The sequence below is a fragment of the Maniola hyperantus genome, chromosome 20 (assembly GCF_902806685.2).
Source record: "Maniola hyperantus chromosome 20, iAphHyp1.2, whole genome shotgun sequence".
Classification (NCBI taxonomy): Eukaryota; Metazoa; Arthropoda; class Insecta; order Lepidoptera; family Nymphalidae; genus Maniola; species Maniola hyperantus.
In genome coordinates this window covers 1914241-1932903 of record NC_048555.1, presented here as the reverse complement: position 1 = coordinate 1932903, position 18663 = coordinate 1914241, and the positions used below count along the sequence as shown (strand labels likewise).

At 37.6% G+C, this 18663-nt stretch overlaps 2 protein-coding genes across 7 annotated transcripts; both read left to right on the top strand.

Moving 5' to 3' along the window:
- Nucleotides 1-1375: 1375 nt before the first annotated feature.
- Nucleotides 1376-6761, top strand: LOC138403709 (uncharacterized). Of its 3 annotated transcripts, none has more exons than XR_011237903.1 (4): nucleotides 1376-2358; nucleotides 3163-4020; nucleotides 4326-5434; nucleotides 6006-6761. XR_011237903.1 is itself a non-coding variant. In XM_069505230.1 (4 exons), the coding sequence occupies exons 1-4, from the start codon at nucleotides 2316-2318 to the stop codon at nucleotides 4469-4471; spliced, it is 546 nt and encodes a 181-aa protein (XP_069361331.1). In that variant the 5' UTR covers nucleotides 1377-2315; the 3' UTR covers nucleotides 4472-5434. The 3 variants fall into 3 exon arrangements, 1 of the variants encoding a protein (XP_069361331.1); XM_069505230.1 differs by lacking the exon at nucleotides 6006-6761 and having other exon boundaries at nucleotides 1377-2358; nucleotides 3163-3369; nucleotides 3871-4020; XR_011237902.1 differs by having other exon boundaries at nucleotides 1379-3369; nucleotides 3871-4020.
- A 3126-nt stretch (nucleotides 6762-9887) lies between these two features.
- Nucleotides 9888-15148, top strand: LOC117991959 (uncharacterized). Of its 4 annotated transcripts, XM_034979597.2 has the most exons (7): nucleotides 9888-10002; nucleotides 10228-10386; nucleotides 10977-11304; nucleotides 12456-12606; nucleotides 12839-12888; nucleotides 13970-14079; nucleotides 14150-15148. In XM_034979597.2, the coding sequence occupies exons 2-7, from the start codon at nucleotides 10330-10332 to the stop codon at nucleotides 14978-14980; spliced, it is 1527 nt and encodes a 508-aa protein (XP_034835488.1). In that variant the 5' UTR covers nucleotides 9888-10002; nucleotides 10228-10329; the 3' UTR covers nucleotides 14981-15148. The 4 variants fall into 4 exon arrangements, with proteins under 4 accessions (XP_034835488.1, XP_069361475.1, XP_069361473.1 ...); XM_069505372.1 differs by lacking the exon at nucleotides 9888-10002 and having other exon boundaries at nucleotides 10136-10428; XM_069505374.1 differs by lacking the exons at nucleotides 10977-11304; nucleotides 12456-12606.
- Nucleotides 15149-18663: the final 3515 nt, after the last annotated feature.

Genomic DNA, 18663 nt, shown 5'->3' with positions numbered 1-18663 from the left:
ATTATACTGTATACAAAAGTAATTGCAGTCTTGCGCATTGCTGGAGCAAGCTGCGGGTCAAATCCATGCTCTTTTATCATTTACATAATCTTCGATTGTGTAATATGTTTTTTCAGGTGCATTAAAACGTAGTGATTATATACCTACTCTTTGGTACAAAACAATTTTTAATACAAGACCATCACAAGACACAAGAACAAAAGGGACATTCGACGCCCTTGACGACAACGTTAGTTCCGATTTTCGCCAGGCGCTATAGGAGCCTTTTTTACCGACTTTCAAAAAGGAGGTGGTTCTCAATTCGGCCTGTTTTTTTAACTATTTTTTACATAGGTATGTACATCGATTTTTTCCAGGTTTCTGGAACGTTTCTGGACCGATTTGCAAATATTTTTTTAATCAACAGAGGATGATTCGGTGGGGGTCCCCTAAAGAATCTGGATTCAACTCCTCAATCCTGATGCTGCAGGGTTACTGCCCGCCTAAGCTATCAAGATTCAGGAAGTGTTCATAGTGAATTAATGTTATAGGTACCAAGCAACGACTATATGTTTGAACTCCAAGTCCCAACTCCTCAACCCTGATGATGTAGGGTACAGCACTCCTAAACCATAGTGATTCACGAACTGCGGATGACACAATATTATTTTTGGTGCCAAGCATAGACAACACCATTGAACTTGGGATCCCAACTCCTCAATGCTGATGCTGCAAGGTACTGAACTCCTAAGCCGTGGGAATTCGGGAATTTCTGATGGTAAATTGATATTTTAGGTATCAAGCAACGGCTTTATGAATATACTCCCAAGTCTGAACTCTTCGAACCTGATGATGCATGGTACAGCACTCCTAAACTATAGAGATTCCGGAATTGTTTCTGGTGATATAATATTGTAAATGCCAAGCATAGACTTTGTTATTGAATTCCAAGTCCCAACTCTTCAATCCTGATGTCGCAAGGTACTGAACTCCAAAGCCAAATCTTTCCAAAAGGATTTGGAAAGATTTGCTGCTGAATTGTTATTTTAGGTACCAAGCAATGACTACCAAAAACAGTATAAAATAAAAAATTATAAAAAACCGACTTCCAAAACCACTACAAAGTACTTGGGACCCCAACGTCTATCGGTGTATCCTACACGTGTAGAAACTAGAAACAAAAGTTGTTTTTTACTTTGTAGTGGTTTTGGAAGTCGGTTTTTTAAACATTTTTTTCTAATTTTTTTTTCATTTTTATTGATAATATGTTATTGGTCTGTGGCTCCTACTTCCATAGCACATATTGTACAGTGCGACAAGGCTATCTTGCCGCGTGGCGAAAATCGGAACTAACGTTGCCGTCAAGTGTCCCCTTTGTTCTTGTTTGAATATTCTTAGCCATAGGGGTGCAACTCCAGAACATTAAAAAATCGCAAATTGAAATTCGCTTGTGGTGCCATCTAAGCGCGAGTACGGCTAAACAAATAGATAACAGTTAATAAAAGACGTAAATAGATGGCGGGCACATTGTTGTAATTTTAAATTACAAACATTTGGACAGCCACAGTCACCGTCAGTGGTGCCAGATTAGGCGAATTACCGCCATTTAGGCTACCTCGGCGGGCCAATCGGCGCCCAAAAATCCCGATTGGCTACCAGTAACCATTTAGGCTACCAGTAGGGCGATTGTCTAAAACCGGTATCAATCATTATTACAATCTCAATTGTTCTGATTGGCTGAATTTGTGCAATCCTTGTTGCAACAATGCATTGTAGCCAATAGTGAGCGAGCATTAACCAATCAGAGATGATTGTGATCGTAACATTGTAGCTGTCAAACAACCGCGGTAGGGCCCCTGGAAGATAGAAACGGGCGATTTTAGGCTACTCAGCAGGCAAAATCCTAAAACAAATTCCTAAAGGCCGGCAACGCATCGGCGGCTCCTCTGGTGCTGCAAATGTTCATGGGCGGCGGTAATCACTTAACATCAGGTGACCCGCCTGCTCGCTTGCTCGCTATATCTATTAAAAAAAAAAAAAAAAACGGGCGAATTCAATTGGTAAATATCTGGCAACCCTGGTCACCGTTGAAGTTCAAAACTTTTCATGTTTTCGTGTATTGTTGTTTGTGCGGTTCTAAATATTTCTATTTCTGATAAATTTATCTGACCCTGCTTTGTTTACTGGACTCTGTGTTTCCTTTAACCACCTCGATAACTACCTAAGGATTGATTTACGGACTCGATTCATGCCTGAACGATTGACCACGGCTACGGATTACGGACTTGTTTTTGCTTTGTGAAAAGATTTTCTGTCGATAGATTTGTGCAGGGAAAATGCCACGGAGATCTCGATGTGTGTTCGGATGTGAGCAATTCGGTAAGTTTAAAATCAGCTCACTTGTAATCTAACACAAATCTCTTAAACGAGTCAAACTCTATGCTCCATTAGTACATTAGGTATTTTATCATGATACTAAATAATTCCTGCGATTTCGTCCACGTGGATATCATCCAAAAAACCATTTTAGAAATCCCGTGAGAAGTCCAATTTTCCGTGATAAAAGTAGCCTACAACCGTCTCCGATGCAAGCTATCTCTTCACCAAATAGATGATGCCCGCCACTTTGTCTACGTTGGTTTAGCGTTTTAAAGAATCCCATGGGAACTGTTTGATTTTCCGAGGCAAAAGTAGCCTATGTCCTTACCTGGATGCAAGCTTCTCTGTACCTTCTAACTTTTATCATAAACGGTTACACAAATTGACTGTGAAAAGCTAGCAGACAGACAGCCTGACATACTTTTGCATTTATAATATTGGTAAGGATTATTGACTACTAATTCTGTACATTTTTTGTTTTGTAATTAAGTGTAGGTACGTAGGTACAACATTAGATATTATTTTGAACTTTAATGACTATGGTTTTTTTATATTTTACTAGCTGCCCCAGCGAACGTCTTACCGCCTAGTCGATTTCGGGCAATTCCATAAAAACCATCCTCGTACTTCAAGGAATATTATAAAAAAAGAATTAGCGAAATCGGTTCAGCTGTTCTCGAAATTTGCGCTTAGCACATTCAGTGATTCATTTTTATATATATATTATAGAGATTAAGTAAATAAGTACAATAAGTATAGATAATACAATAATATATTGCATATTTTATGTTACTACTTTTTCAGATGTTTTGCATCACTTTCCAAAACCTGGCCACTCCTCTTTGAAACGATTTCAACAATGGAAAGAGATAGTAGGACAAGATTTAGAAAGCAAGACTGATGATGAAATATATACGAATTATCGAATTTGCAATCACCACTTTGAAGATCGTTTTTTATACCATCACAGTAAAAGACTAGCAAAGACAGCATTTCCTTCTCTTAACCTTGGTGAGTTTTATTTATTAGTTATTACAGTAGAGAGGATTTTGAGAAATTACATTGATTGACATGTCAATAATAGGTCAAAGCACAGATTGTAGAAGCTTGAAAACACTGGCCAAGTGTGGGTCAGACTTGTGCACAGAGGGTCCCATACTTCAGTCGTATTTTTCGACGTTTTGCACGATAAATCAAGAACTGCTATGTAGAAAATAACTGGCCAAGTGCGAGTTGGACACAGCACATAGGGTTCTGTAATACACAAGAGTAAAACAGATCACTTTTCTTAACAAGCCGCAAAACTGTAGAGGTTTATTGTTAATATCAAAAAAATCGACTTGGCAGCGCTACGGGATACCCCACTTGGTATCAAATGTAATAAGTACAAATGTTTCTATGGAATCTTCAAAACTGAAATCTCCTAATGAAGTTGCAGACAGAAACTAACTATGTATAACTAATAATTATAACATAAACACTTCTTCTAAAACTCTATTTTGCATATTTCAGGTGCCATTGATTCAAGTCTAGATGCTAATACAATAAATCAACCAGAAAGTTCTACACATAATCAATCGGTCGCTCAAAGTACCCCATCTGTGGTTCACAACATCCAAGCAGGATATTCTCAAACTCAGATTCAGAAAAAAATAATTACTAGTAAGTTGTGGCCATAAACAACAAATAATACACATACACACATACACACTGGGAGGTTACCTGGCTGGCACCCCACTAGACCTAGGTCTACTTAATTGTTATTACTTGTTTTTATCTGTATTATAAGTATTTTTTGTGTTCCTTATATGTAATTTAATATGTAATAATATCCAATAAATTTAATTTAATTTAATTAAATAAGAGATAAAAAATCTTTACTGTTTAACAAGATTTTAACAAGAATAGAGTATTGAAAATTGTCTAATAGTTAATGTATACTTAATAAAAACACCTTTTTTTTTCAGGAAAAGCTGGTCAAAGACATGTGAATCTCAAAGTTCAGAAATTGTTAAGGAAAATAGTTAATTTGAAAAATAAATTATTCGAACAAAGAAACCAAGTAAAGATAGCAAAAAAATGTCAAAAACAAAATTATTTAACAAGGTTCTAAAATACTTACCTATGCCTGCTCAAACACTTGTAAAAATGCAATTAACACAGCATAACAAAAAAAGCCGTGGAAGAAGATTTAATCATGCAGAAAAATTAATGTCACTCTCGATATATAAGAAAAGTCCAAAAGGCTATAACTTTTTGAGAAAAATGTTAACTTTGCCATCAAAACGAACATTACTGGATGTCCTTAAACAAATAACAATTAAACCAGGCTTAAACCCTGCGATAATTAAACTTTTGAAAAATGCGGCAGACAAATTGGGGATGGAGCAACGATTATGTGTATTAATCTTTGATGAAATGTCTTTGTCTCCATCCCTACATTTCAATACAGCATTCGATCAAGTAATCGGATTTGAAGATTTTGGGGGAAATGAAATTACAGAGAATATTGCTGACCATGTTTTGGTATTCATGATAAAGGGGCTAAAAGCTAAGTTCAAACAGCCAATTTGCTATTTGTTTTGCAAAAGTGCCACAAAGGCAGTAATATTAAAAAGGTGTATTAAAAACATAATTACACAAATTAATCAAACAGGATTGGCTGTCGTCTCAACTGTCTGTGATCAATCTACAATTAACAACAAAGTTATAAATGAGCTGATAAAAGAGACTAAAGTAGATTGTCTTAGATTAGGCAACGAGCCTAGGGATAGTAGTTTTGCTGTAGAAAATAATAATATATTCCCCTTATTTGATCCCCCACATTTGTTAAAAGGAATACGAAACAATTTACTGACAAAAGAATTAAGATTCACACAGGAGGACGAAGTAAAGACTGCTAAATGGATACATTTAAAGCTTCTGTTAGATATTGATGCAGGAGAAGATGACTTACGAATGTGCAACAAGTTAACAGAAGCTCATGTACTCATAGAGAAAATTCCGAAGATGAAAGTAAAACATGCTGCACAAGTTTTTAGTCAGCGTGTATCAGGAGCGCTACGATTTTGTGCAAGTAAGTACTGTTAATGTTCTGAAACTTTTAAAGACCTGATATTTGAAGACCTTCTTCACTTTAGAATTAATTCATCAGACTTTGGTACTACTTGACTAGCAAGGACTAATCTTATTCTCAATAATTATTTATTAGCAACATATATGGCGCTATTTTACATCTGTAATGTGATGATAGTGCAACTTTAAAACATCTACAACTCCATACTAATATTATAAATGGTTGACGCCAGCTCACTATTGGCTACAATGCATTGTTGCAACAAGAATCGCACAAATTCAGCCAATCACAACAACTGAGATTGTAATAATGATTGATGCCGGTTTTATGAAATCGACCCACAGCCCACCCAATTTTGACGTTTGGTATACAAATAACTTCTTAGGGAAGGACACTACTTTTTTCTCTGAAAATCATAGAGTTCATAGATTTTAAGAAACCTAAATCCACGCGGGTGAAGTCGCGAGCATCAGCTACAAATCCATGTAAATGTGGCCTGACATTTATGTATAAAAAAATATATTTAAGTATTTATTTAAGTATTTAATTTTTAATCTTTTTTCTTTTTCAGAAAATAATTTACTACCACAAGAGTGTGCTGACACAGCCGACTTGCTGCTATTATTTGATCGTCTTTTTGACTCCTTTAATGGAGGGTCTTATAAAAAGACCCATAAAATATATAAAAATTGTTTGAAAATGAACTCTGACCATTTTAAATTATGGGATGAAAGTGTGCCAATATTAAAATCAATGCGATTTAAGATGGAAACAAAAAAAAAAGATGGAACAGTAAGTATTCGTTATGAACAGGTTCCATCAATTAAAAATTGGATCCACAATATTAAAGTTATGAAAGAATTGTGGCTATATCTAAATGAAAAACATAATGTAACTAGTTTGTTAACGCGCTGTTTTAACCAAGATCCTGTGGAAAACTTTTTCTCCTCTGTGAGGAGCCACGGGGCTAGAAACACAAACCCTACCTGCCAGCAGTTTGAAAGTATTTACAAAACATTACTTGTAAATAATTTAAATTCAAGTCACTCATTAGGGGCTAACTGTGAGGAAGATCCTAACAAAATGTTACAAAATTTAGATTGTCTTTTGATAGAAAATGACATCAAAGAGCCCCCGATGAGCAATGAGCCAATGGATACAGATCTAAGTATAGAAAATTTGGCAGATAGTAGTTCAGAAATTGGAGACAAATTAATAATCTCTGAAACTAAAAAGTATGTGACAGGGTTTGTCATAAAAAAGCTAAAAAGGAATGTGTGTAAATCTTGTATAAAATGCAATAATGAATTGTGTGACACCACCCCACCTCAAGCAGATGAATACATACATTCTATCGATATCACAAGGAGATCTCTTTACCGACCCTCGCGTAACTTTTCAAATTGTGTGAGAAATATAATAAAAATAGTAAAAAGCATGTTAAAAAATGATCCTGGGAAAAGTGGCAAAAGTCAAATGATAAAATTATTAGTTGATCAGAGTACAAGTTTTGATTTTTTAACATGTGATACACACAAAGTCAATTTGAAAAATTATATAATAAATTTTGTGATCAAATTGATTATTCACAGCTGGTGCAATAATGTAAATAAAATTTTAAAAGGTAAAAATTCAGATACTGAAAATGATAGCATAAAAATTCAGGCGTTGAGATATTATCAAACACATAAAGGTAAATAATCTATTTTATGCAATCTAATGAAATCAGTAGTTGAATTACAGACTTCGTTTGATAAAACTAGCTTATGCTCGCGACTTTGTCCGCGTGGACTTCACAAGTTTCAACCCCCTATTTCACCCCCTTAGGGGTTGAATTTTCAAAAACCCTTTCTTAGCGGATGCCTACTTCAAAATAGCTATCTGCATGCCAAATTTCAGCCCGATCCGTCCAGTAATTTGAGCTGTGCGTTGATAGGTCAGTCAGTCAGTCAGTCACCCTTTCCTTTTATATATTTAGATAAGGGGAATCATTCAAGCTTCTGTCAACTATTGCACATTCGTAAGTCATCTTCTGCATCAATATCTAACAGAAGCTATATCCGTTTGGCAGTCTTTACTAAATTGTTTTCTTTAGTAAATTGTTTTGTATTCCTTTTAACAAATATGGGGGATTAAATTGTTAATTGTAGATTGATCACAGACTCTTGCCAATCCTGTGTGATTAATTTGTGTAATTATGTTTTTAATATTACTGCCTTTGTGGCACTAGTCAAATATAATATAATCTATATATAAAAGGAAAAGGTGACTGACTGACTGACTGACTGACTGACTGATCTATCAACGCACAGCTCAAACTACTGGACGGATCACGCTGAAATTCGGCATGCAGATAGCTATTATAACGTAGGCGTCCGCTAAGAAAGGATTTTTCAAAATTCAACCCCTGAAGGGATAAAATAGGGGTTTGAAGTTTGTATGAAACTCTGTCAGTTTTGAAGTGTCTATAAAGTTTTGTAGTTAATATTTTTGCAATTTGCAGTATGACATATTTTATTAAGCTCATATGTTAAAATCTCATTGTTAAAGATCAACTCTAAGTGTGTGAAACAGGGGTTCAAAATTTGTGTAGTCCACGCGAACGAAATCGTGGGCATAAGCTAGTAAACATAAATTCCCATCAATAAAATCAATCTAGTAGATTGGTTTTATTGATTACTTGATTTAGTATAATTTATGTTTATTATTTTACAGTTTATTTACAGGGAATTTTATTTAATATAATTTATGTTAATTTTTTTTATTTTGAATATTACAATAAAACTTAAAGCTAGCTTTATGTTAATTATCTTTGGCTCATATAACAATTATTTTATTGTTTTCTGACTACACAAATACACCAATTGTGGTAATAATTTGAAAATTATTAAAAGTAAATAACCGAAAATGTTAAATTTGAATAGTAATTATTTCACAATCTTGCGGGTCTTGAATTTGGGTATGTATTTTATAGTGTTTACATACACTTCGTATTGTTTTCTATTCTATTGTATTTTATGTATCTACCTAGTTACGAATTTATGATAATAAATATTTACAAAACCTTAAAACCTTTTTCTTTCTATAATATAGTTATAATTAAGTAGCTCAAAGAGTCATAGTCTTGTAATATATATTTTTAAACATGTTTTAAACAAACGTTAATGGAATTATTAATGTTTATTTAAAACGTGTTCCAAAAATATAAAATATTCTAGTAAAGTACATTTAAATAGCATTTAAATTTTCGCGCTCTCGCACGCCTAGCGCGCTTTTAGTGCCCTCTAGATGTGAGTACACGCGTAACTTTGAAAAAGAAATCTAGAGTCGCACATCTATTTCTAGTATATAGTAGATAATCTATGGTTTCAAGTTTCAAAATTAATTTAAGTAGGTTGTAAAAAGTACTCTGTGGTATTGTTCGTCCATCGTAACTTGACGCGTAAGAATATGTTGGCACCATTGCAAATCACACAATAATAAGCCCTAATGTCTGAGGAATAAAGCAAACAAAGCAATGGTGCCAATATATTCTCACGCGTCAAGTTACAACATGGGTGGTTACAACGCTCCAGAGACATGCTAGTTTAGGTAGCACGCTCATCGTACAAGTCACCGAGACCGACCAGAAAAAAGGTCCAACACGTACAAGTGCAAGTTGTACAACGAACGGACAATACCACTATACCTTACTGGTCTGTGGACTATACAATGCGACAAGGCTCTCTTGACACTTGAATGACATTGACAGAGGGGCGCTGTTGAAGTACAAGGGCTCCGTAGATGGAGTACAAAATCTAGATTAAGGAACGTTTGCTTTATCATTCACACTAAAAAGAGAGCACAGATAAAGTTACTAATGTGATAAACAGAGACTCAGCTAACCTATTTTTTACCCTTATCGTGTAACCGATTTTTTCAAGGAATACAACTTTAGTTGCAAAACAAACTGTGAATTCGTGGCATCATTGTATTTCTCATTAATTGTTTACTTGTTTTCACATAAAAAAACGTTTAATACAAATATTGAGCGGTTTATACAAATTGACTAGTAAACAACGGTAATTGTCGTGTTCGTATTCATCGTTACGTCGGGCTATCGCTATCTCACACGCGGTTACACAGTGCTTTAGTCTAGCTTTTTTAATCATTCTACGAAGGGCTCAGAATTCTTCTTCTTTTCTTGTTTGGTAGCTTTTTGTATTGCCAAACCATAGGCCAAACCATACAATGAAGGCTAAGAACATAGATTATCTACTATATACTAGAAACTTGAAACCTTGACTAGAATTGAAACAGGGCCGATTCTCTTGTACACAATTTCTAAACTAAACTAAATTAACATGTCTAAATCTAGTGCTATCCTTTTCCGCAAGCAACATTATGAAAGGGAGAACAATAGATTTAGACGTGCCATTTTAGTTTAGTTTAGAGATTGTGTACAACGGAATTAGCCACTTTAAAACAAACAACTTTTTAGTTTTATAATATTTTTTTTCTTTATTTTATGTTTGATGTTGTTTATATTTTGATAAACTTCGGCCTTAAAATATGATAATAAATAAATGGTAAGTATCATGTAAGCTGTAAGTATCAATTCAGACTTCAATTTTAAATAATAATATCACGTTATAAAGGTACCTACTACAAGATAAGATTAAATTGAATTGACCCTGCCCCAGACACATAATTTATTTTCCAAATATCGCTGATTAAATAAAAACTTAGTGACTGATTCAAAAGTACTTGTAAAAGTTTATTTGAATAAAAATGATACATTCTATTCTATTCAGGTGATTTCTAAAACGCAAGCGGAGTGCTTATCTGTGATTACCAACATTGAGAACAGTACAAAACTTAAGAAAGGGAAACCGCAAAATCTCTAAAAAATAACAATGGCTGAGACAGATCTAAAGTTTGATGAACAAAAAGTTTGCACTAAACTTGCTCAAGTAAGTGGAAATATGACATACCTACATTAGATTACAAACATAGTAAGTACATTATACTAGCTGGCAAGAAATACTGTACATCAACCTTTAGAATGGGATTTCAGCTTTGTAGTGTTGTCTCTGTCACTCATACCTATGTGACGTTCTGTCCGTCTCAATGACAGAGACAATGCTCTACAAAACAGCTATCTCGTTCTAAAGGTTGATGTACAATATTTCCTGCCGGGCACTGTAAGTACATAGTCATATATGTAGGTACTTTGAACAAGCACTTTTAGGTATATGCAGGCTGATTAGTGTAACGTCACAAACATCTGCAGTTTTGTCAAGATAACAACATAATATTAGTTGATAACTCAAAGAATATTTTAATTAGTCAAACGTAAACTCTTTCGATTTTGCTGCAATCAACTTTCAAATTTGAACTTTTTTTCTTACTTATTTAGATTAATTTTCCATAGCACAAAAAATAGCATGTCATTGAAGTTTTTAGTTTTTACTTTTTACCCACCAAAAATCGCTCATGTCTAAAGGAATGACTTCAAAAATGTAATTTGCACACGTTTAAAATGATTGCTATTTTGTTTTAGGAATACCTGAGCAATAAAATGGAATTTCATTCAATTGGTCTAAAATGTGCTAAGATAGAAGACCAGTATGAGACAGATCAATTTCTTAAAAAAGTATATTATGTTGATATGCCGTCTGCACTTTATATTGATAAAAGTAAAATATCTGATACTTCAACAAAATTCTTGGCGCTGGCAGACAAAATCAAAGAAAATGAAGAACTTTTTTGTCAACTTGAATTTTTACTAAGGAAAATTCCAATCAATGATACAAAAAATATTGATTTGAAACTGATTACCCAAAGCCTTGTTTATAAAAGTGCATTTTTAAATGCAGATGATTTTAGATGTAAGCCAATATTTTTTAAACATGACTTATATGATATAGGTGTCACCATTTTCTCGCAAACCATTTTAGCCCCAAAGGTGGCTTCTAAATTTATATTTTTATAAATATAAACAGCAAGCAAACGAGCAAGCCTGGTCAAGGTCACCTGATGTTAAGTGATTACCGCCGCCTATGAACATTTGCTGCACCAGAGGAACCGCCAATGCGTTGCCGGTTTTTCAGTCATTTGTTGATTCGCCACTTGAATAACTTGTATGTTGAAATCCAGTGAGAACACGCCGAAGGGAGTTGATTCCACAATTTACATTTATGTGGAAAAAACATCTGTCAATTACGGCCACTGCCACCAACCTTAGGCACTAGGCACCCAGGTGGTATAAATAAATCTACCTTCTATCTAAATATATAAAAGGATTAATAACTGACTGACTGATCTATCAACGCACAGCTCAAACTGCTGGACAGATCTGCCTAAAATTTGGCACGCAGATAGCTATTATGACGTAGGCATCCTCTAAGAAAGAATTTTTGAAAATTCAACCCCTAAGGGGGTGAAATAGGGGTTTGAAATTTTTGTAGTCCACGCGGACGAAGTCGCGAGCAAAAGCTAATACCTACATTATACTATAAACATTGGTCTCTCCAAATAATTTTAGATACATATCAAAAATTGCGGACCGGCAGGAAAAGAACCCACATCTACTGGGATCGCGCCTGACGCTCTGACCACTAAGCTATGGCTCGCTTGCTGCCAGTGACGAAATCTAAATATATAAAAGGAAAAGGTGACTGACTGACTGACTGACTGACTGATCTATCAACGCACAGCTCAAACTACTGGATGGATCGGGCTGAAATTTGGCATGCAGATAGTTATTATGATGTAGGCATCCGCTAAGAAAGGATTTTTGAAAATTCAACTCCTAAAGGGGTAAAATAGGGGTTTGAAATTTGTATAGTCCACGCGGATGAAGTCGCGGGAATAAGCTAGTTTGTGATATTTATGTTCACTGAGTACTGAAGCGACTGTTTATGCCATCTAGTAGCGACACTTTTGCAGTTATCGAAACTACTTTCAAAGGCACATATTACAATTTTCCTTGAAGTGTAGGTAAAACACTATAAAAATGATAAAATATTGATCTTTCCAGCTTATTATGCTGTGCCGTTTGAAAGAGACACGCCTCTGTTTCAACTGGGACTTCTTGCTTATAAAATGCCTAATGTGAATTTCATCATAGCGTGTTCAAAGGAGACGGTCGCCGTGTGCGCTCTGTTTGTGGAGCTCTGCCGAGATGTGGGGTAAGACTGTCAGGTGTTTTGAGCGAATTTTTGGTGCGAATTTTTCATTAAAAAACATTAAGCCACACACAATAATATTACGTCAAAAGCTCCCGTGGCGCGTTAAATAGTCCATCCATATAAATAGTACGAGTTGCGAATGGGACAAGTTGCGAATGTGACGAGATGCGAATGGGACTAGTCAGCTACTAGTCATCAGCTAGTTTATAATACCTGATCTCTTTACTTGCAGCTTGGAAAATGACGTCACGTTAGCAGTTTTATCCGAGAAAGAAATAAAAAGTAAGTATTTTATTAAAAAATTAGCTGATCCGTCTAGAATCTAGAGGCTTGAAATTGTAAACTTAGTAAGGTTGGAAGCAGGGTTGTTGCGGATGCCAATATCTTGACATCTGCGGATGCGGACGCGGATTATTAGAAGTTCACATCTGCGGATGCGGATGCACATGTCTGAATCAATGCGAATGTTCCGCATCTTTCTTTGTTAGGTAGCATTGTACAGTTTTTGATTAGTCAGTTAGCGAACGAAAATATCAACTAGCAATCACGCGCGGGCACGCTCCACTCTGGCCCCGCCCACTTTGTACTAGTTGCAAATATGAATCTGCATCCGTAAAAGCATTAACTGATGCGGATGTCTTAATTAATGTGCATGTTCCGCATATGCGGATGCGAATATCCGTAACACCCCTGTTTGGAAGTGTTGGAACTGGAAGACAAGCAAAATTAACTTGCTTTCTTGTCTGTCTGTTAGTTTTTCGTGTCGGTCGAAAAAAGTTTGCAATCGATTTTGAACAAAGTCCCGACGAGCTAGAGGCTTAAAATTTTAAAGATAGATTGGAACTGCATGGCAATGCAATATTAACTTGCTTTCTAATGTTTGCTTGCTTGTTCATCTGTGCGGTACAAATTTTGCATTTGATTTTAAACTAACTTCCTAGTTGAAACTAACTAGCAAAGGCTAGGTTGGAACTGGATGACAATGCAATATTACCTCGCTTTGTCTCTCTGTTTGTTAGTTAATTTGTTTGGTATAAGTTTTGCGATCGATTTTAAACTAACTTCCCGAGTAGCTATATAGACTTGAAATTTCGCGCCATTTTAACTTTTTGTGTCAAATTTCATGTCAAAAGTACGATTTTAGTCCTTATTTATAAAAGTCAAGTCAAGTCAAAGTACTTTTGACATGACAGTTGATCCATAGAGTTAAATTGGCGCGTGAGGAGTCATTTTGTATGGACTATACATTTCTTGGGAAGTACTCACCTATTCGGCTTCGCCTCGTTCTTCAAATATCTCTCGGCCGGCAATTATTTTATTTCCGGTCTGGACAGTAATGTAGAACATTACCATATCCTTCCAGAATTGTGGAGTAAATTTGTTGGAGAACTGGTTGGTGGCTGCGTGGGCGTGGTCACTGCGCGCTGCGACGTGGACTCCGCCGTGGACGCCTTGCTGGCCGCGACCACGCGGGTGAGTGTGCGCGACCGCGAGCGAGGGCGTCGACTGTGCGATGCTGATGTTCCGACTGTTCGCTCCGCAGTATCCCTGGAAGCTGAGCAGCGTGCTGGTGCAGGAGGCCGCGATGGAGCGCTTCACCCGCGCGCTCGAGTGGAAGACGCGCGAGGATGACGCGCGCGACGTGCCGCTCGTGCTGGAGCCCGTCGCCGGCGAGCCGCGCGGCGTGCGGGTGGAGGCGTTCCGGAGCACGCGCGAGGCGCTGGCGCTGCTGGAGGCGCGCGCCCCGCTCGCCGTGGCCGCGTGGGCCAGCGACTTGGCCGAGGCGCACGAGATCGCGCTCCGCGTCTCCGCCCCGCTCGTGTGGCTCAACGGTCACGGCCAGTTCGACGGGCCACCCGCCGCGGCGGCGGCCTTGTATTGCAAGAACGATTGGGAGCCGGGAGTCACCGCATACGTCTCAGAACCTGGCCTGGTGGCGACGTTGCTTCGCGTGCGCGCGGCGTGGTTGGAGCTGGCGCCGACGACGCGCCTCGAGCGAGTCCGCGCGGTGCTCCAGCAGTTCCACGCGCGCTCGGCGACGCGGCTCGACGGCGCGGTGGGGCTGCGTGCCGACAGCACCGTCGCCGTCGACAGCGGAATTTGTATCGTCAGAAGGACGCCCGTGGAGTTTGCGAAAATTCACGAAGACTATATTGAACAATCCTTCTCACGATTCCTCAACTACCTCGTAGAAGGCGGTGCCGTACTTATTTCGAGTTTCACAGAAAACTGCGGTGGTGATGTTAAACTCTTAAGCGAATTATTAGCAAGAGCAGATGTGCCGGTCATAGAATCTGACTTTTTTATTACGTCTACAACGATGTACAAGATAAAAACGATCTGGATAAGTATTGGTACAATATTTGCGAATTAGCGTAAAAGAGCAAAATTAAATTCAACCGTTAAGTAAAACAAAAAGCGCGCGCAGCCAACCTAAAACTCTTTTTTTTGTTCAGAATATACTTATGTCAATTATTATTTTATTCTGTAAGTATCATTACTAATGTTACCTGCTAAAAATATATAAGAACCTGAAAGACTACATATTTTGTTTATTTCTCTGTATGACTATTTATATACTCCCTTATAGCGTCGTACGTCAGAGTGGCCTACACGGACAGCTCAAAAAAAAAAACGAACAACGTATAGTTCGCGACAGGTTGAGATGGCAATAGGGGTGACTTGCGGCTGTGCGCCCAGATCAGACCGGTCGAGATGGTAATCGGGGATGGCATACCCGCACTGCGCCCGTGCGGGGCGTCTCATACCCCGATTGCCATGTCAACCTGTTGCGGACTATACCAGAGGTTGGACGAAGCCGTCTAGACAGAGGTGAACGTCAGGATGGCTGGACCACCAGTGAATTTGAAAGTTTAAGCCATGCTAGGATTTAGTACCTATTTGGTACTATTTGGTACCTGACATAAAATAATTAGTACCTCGATAAATAGGGAGAAATTTTATAATCAAAGTGGTCTAGACTAGACAGAGCAATCGTGCGGCAAGGGGTGACAAGCGACCCGGGTTCTCTATAGCAATGCCAGGACATACGAGATAAAAGGCGTCGGACTACTGTGTCTCCTCCTTATACTGTGGCAGTGGGAGAAGTTGTAAAGGAAGAATAGGCACAACAAACATCATCATCATGATCAACCCATCGCCGGCTCACTACAGAGCACGGGCCTCCACTCAGAGTGAGAAGGGTTTTTTGCTCTAGTCTACCACGCTGGCCATGTGCGGATTGGTGGACTTCACACACGTTTGAGAACATTATGGAGAACTCTCAGGCATGCAGGTTTCCTCACGATGTTTCCCTTCACCGTTAAAGCATTGATATTTAATTTAAAAAACGCACATAACTCTGAAAAGTTAGAGATTCGTGCCTGGGATCGAACCACCAACCTCCGATTAGAAGGCGGACGTCCTAACCACTAGGCTATCACAGCTTTACAACAAACATAGAAGGTCTTTATTGTACCCAGGACCATCGGATTGTTTTATTTCACCGCTGGACCAGAGAGGTCGTTGTAATTGAACTCTGTACCTACCTAAGTATTGACGTGAGCATTTTTATGAAAATTAAATTAATAATTTCCATTGTTGATAAATGCTTAGGTAATCCATACTAATTAATATTATAAATGCGAAAGTGTGTCTGTCTGGCCGTCCGTCTGTCTGTCTGACTGTCTGCTAGCCTTTCACGGCCCATCCGTTCAACCGATTTTGACGTTTGGTAAAACGATAGCTTACATCCCGGGGAAGGACATATAGGCTACAATTTGAGCCTCAATAGCTCAACCGGTATAGGAGTGGACTGAAAACCGAAAGGTCGACAGTTCAAACCCCGCCCGTTGCACTATTGTCGTACCTACTCCTAGCACAAGCCTGACGCTTAATTGGAGAGGAAAGGGGAATATTAGTCATTTAACATGGCTAATATTCTTTAAAAAAAAATATCCCGGAAAATCAAAGAATTCCCACGGGATTTTTAAAAACTTAAATTCACGCGGACGCGCGAAGTCGCGGGTATCATCTAGTAATAATATAATTGAGGAGTTGACAAGATTTTAAGAATCCGTACACAAATTGTGAAAACGCTTTGTTTAACAGATTTTCATCATCATCATCATGATCAACCCATCGCTGGCTCACTACAGAGCGCGGGTACCACGCTGGTCATGTGCGGATTGGTAGACTTCACACACCTTTGAGAACATTATGGAGAACTCTCAGGCATGCAGGTTTCCTCACGATGTTTTCCTTCACCGTTATAAAGCAAGTGATATTTAATTACTTAAAACGCACATAACTCCGAAAGTTAGAGGTGCGTGCCCGGGATCGAACCCCCGACCTCCGATTAGAAGGCGGACGTCCTAACCACTAGGCTATCACAGCTTAGATCTAACAGATTTCAGATTAAATAATTTAATTAACTAATACTCTGATTATTAAGGTTGGTAACATGATACTTAGCCTACTAAAGTCATAGTACAATGCTCAAAAATGAGAAATATAGGACTTTTACCTGATTTCAAAAAAGCTTAAAAAATTATCTGTAAACTAGCTTATGCTCGAACGCAAAAACGGAACCCTTATAGGATCACTTTGTTGTCTGTCTGTCTGTCTCTCTGCCTGTCTGTCTGTCTGTCGGTCTGTCAAGAAACCTACAGGGTTCTTCCCGTTGACCTAGAATCATGAAATTTGGCAGGCAGGTAGGTCTTATAGCCGATATTCGGGGAAAAATCTGAAAACCGTGAATTTGTAGTTACATCACTCAAAACAACTAAATTGTGGTCATGAACTAATAATTAGTATTTTCAATTTTCGAAGTAAGATAACTACTAATTATATCAAGTGGGGTATCATATGAAAGGTCTTCACCTGTGCATTCTAAAACAGATTTTTATTTATTTTTATGCAACACAGTAGGTATGTGAATTATCGTGTAAATTGTCGAAAAAGTACGACTGTAATACGGAACCCTCGTTGCGCGAGCGTGACTCGTACTTGGCTGTTTTTGTCATAATTAAGTAGGTAGGTATGTATCTACTACACACAAGTTTACTGAGTATTGCATATAGATTATAGGTAATATAATATGCAATAATACGAACAAATACAGCCTGACTAGTACCTACTTCATATTTGCTGATTGCATTCAAATTTAAATAATGCTCGATTGCGCAGTTGCGCTTATAAAAAACTGCTGAATTTCTTACATTGGAAGAAAAATAAGTTTTTTAATTAATTGCATGTTTTATTTCGAACCAAGAAACTTATATTGATTTTTATTTCATTGGTTGGTACCTACTTACCTACCTATAAACTTGACAGCCTAGTGGTTAAGACTTTGCGTTCTATTCGGAAGGCCCGGAGTTCGATCCCGGGCAGGCATTTCTAACTTTTCGGTGTTAGGCGTTTTAAGCAATACTCTGATTTCTAGGTAGGTAGGTTTATTATTCTGTCCTAATAGGTAGGTATTTTGCTTTACCTACTGGTGAAGGAAAACATCATGAGGATATGAGAATTCTCCATAATATTCATTGCCATATCATTATCGCTTATTATTCACCATATTTTATTTGTGACAATCAGTACCACCCTTATTATAAATGCGAAAGTGTTTGTTTGTTGATTTGTTCTTCAATCACGAAGCAATGGATCGACGTAATTTTTTGCAAAACCTGGAGAGTGGAGTAAAAACCTAAATCCACCTAACGAAGTCGCGGGCATCAGCTAATCCTAAGATATTTTTATGAAATAGACATTTATTTCTAAATATTTAGGTGTATTTTTATTTTTTGTGTAAAGTCTGCCTAAGCCCTTCTCATTATGAGAGGAAACCCGTGCTTAGTAGTGTGCTGGCGATGGGTTTATATAATAATGACTAGCTGATGCCCGAGACTTCATCCGCGTGGATTTAGGTTTTTAAAAATCTCGTGGAAACTCTTTGATTTCCCAGGATAAAAAGTACCCTATGTCACTCTCCAGGTATTTAACTGTATCCATACAAAAAATCTTTAACTATACTTTTGCCAAAAATCCGTTGCTCCGTTG

Excerpts from the sequence above, each read along its gene's own strand:
- LOC138403709 (XM_069505230.1), top strand. The coding sequence starts at position 2,316 with ATGCCACGGAGATCTCGATGTGTGTTCGGATGTGAGCAATTCG. Across the intron at positions 2,359-3,162 it reads GTTCGGATGTGAGCAATTCG|ATGTTTTGCATCACTTTCCA; the intron begins GTAAGTTTAAAA and ends CTACTTTTTCAG. Across the intron at positions 3,370-3,870 it reads ATTTCCTTCTCTTAACCTTG|GTGCCATTGATTCAAGTCTA; the intron begins GTGAGTTTTATT and ends TGCATATTTCAG.
- LOC117991959 (XM_034979597.2), top strand. The coding sequence starts at position 10,330 with ATGGCTGAGACAGATCTAAAGTTTGATGAACAAAAAGTTTGCACTAAA. Across the intron at positions 11,305-12,455 it reads AAATGCAGATGATTTTAGAT|CTTATTATGCTGTGCCGTTT; the intron begins GTAAGCCAATAT and ends TGATCTTTCCAG. Across the intron at positions 14,080-14,149 it reads TGCTGGCCGCGACCACGCGG|TATCCCTGGAAGCTGAGCAG; the intron begins GTGAGTGTGCGC and ends TTCGCTCCGCAG.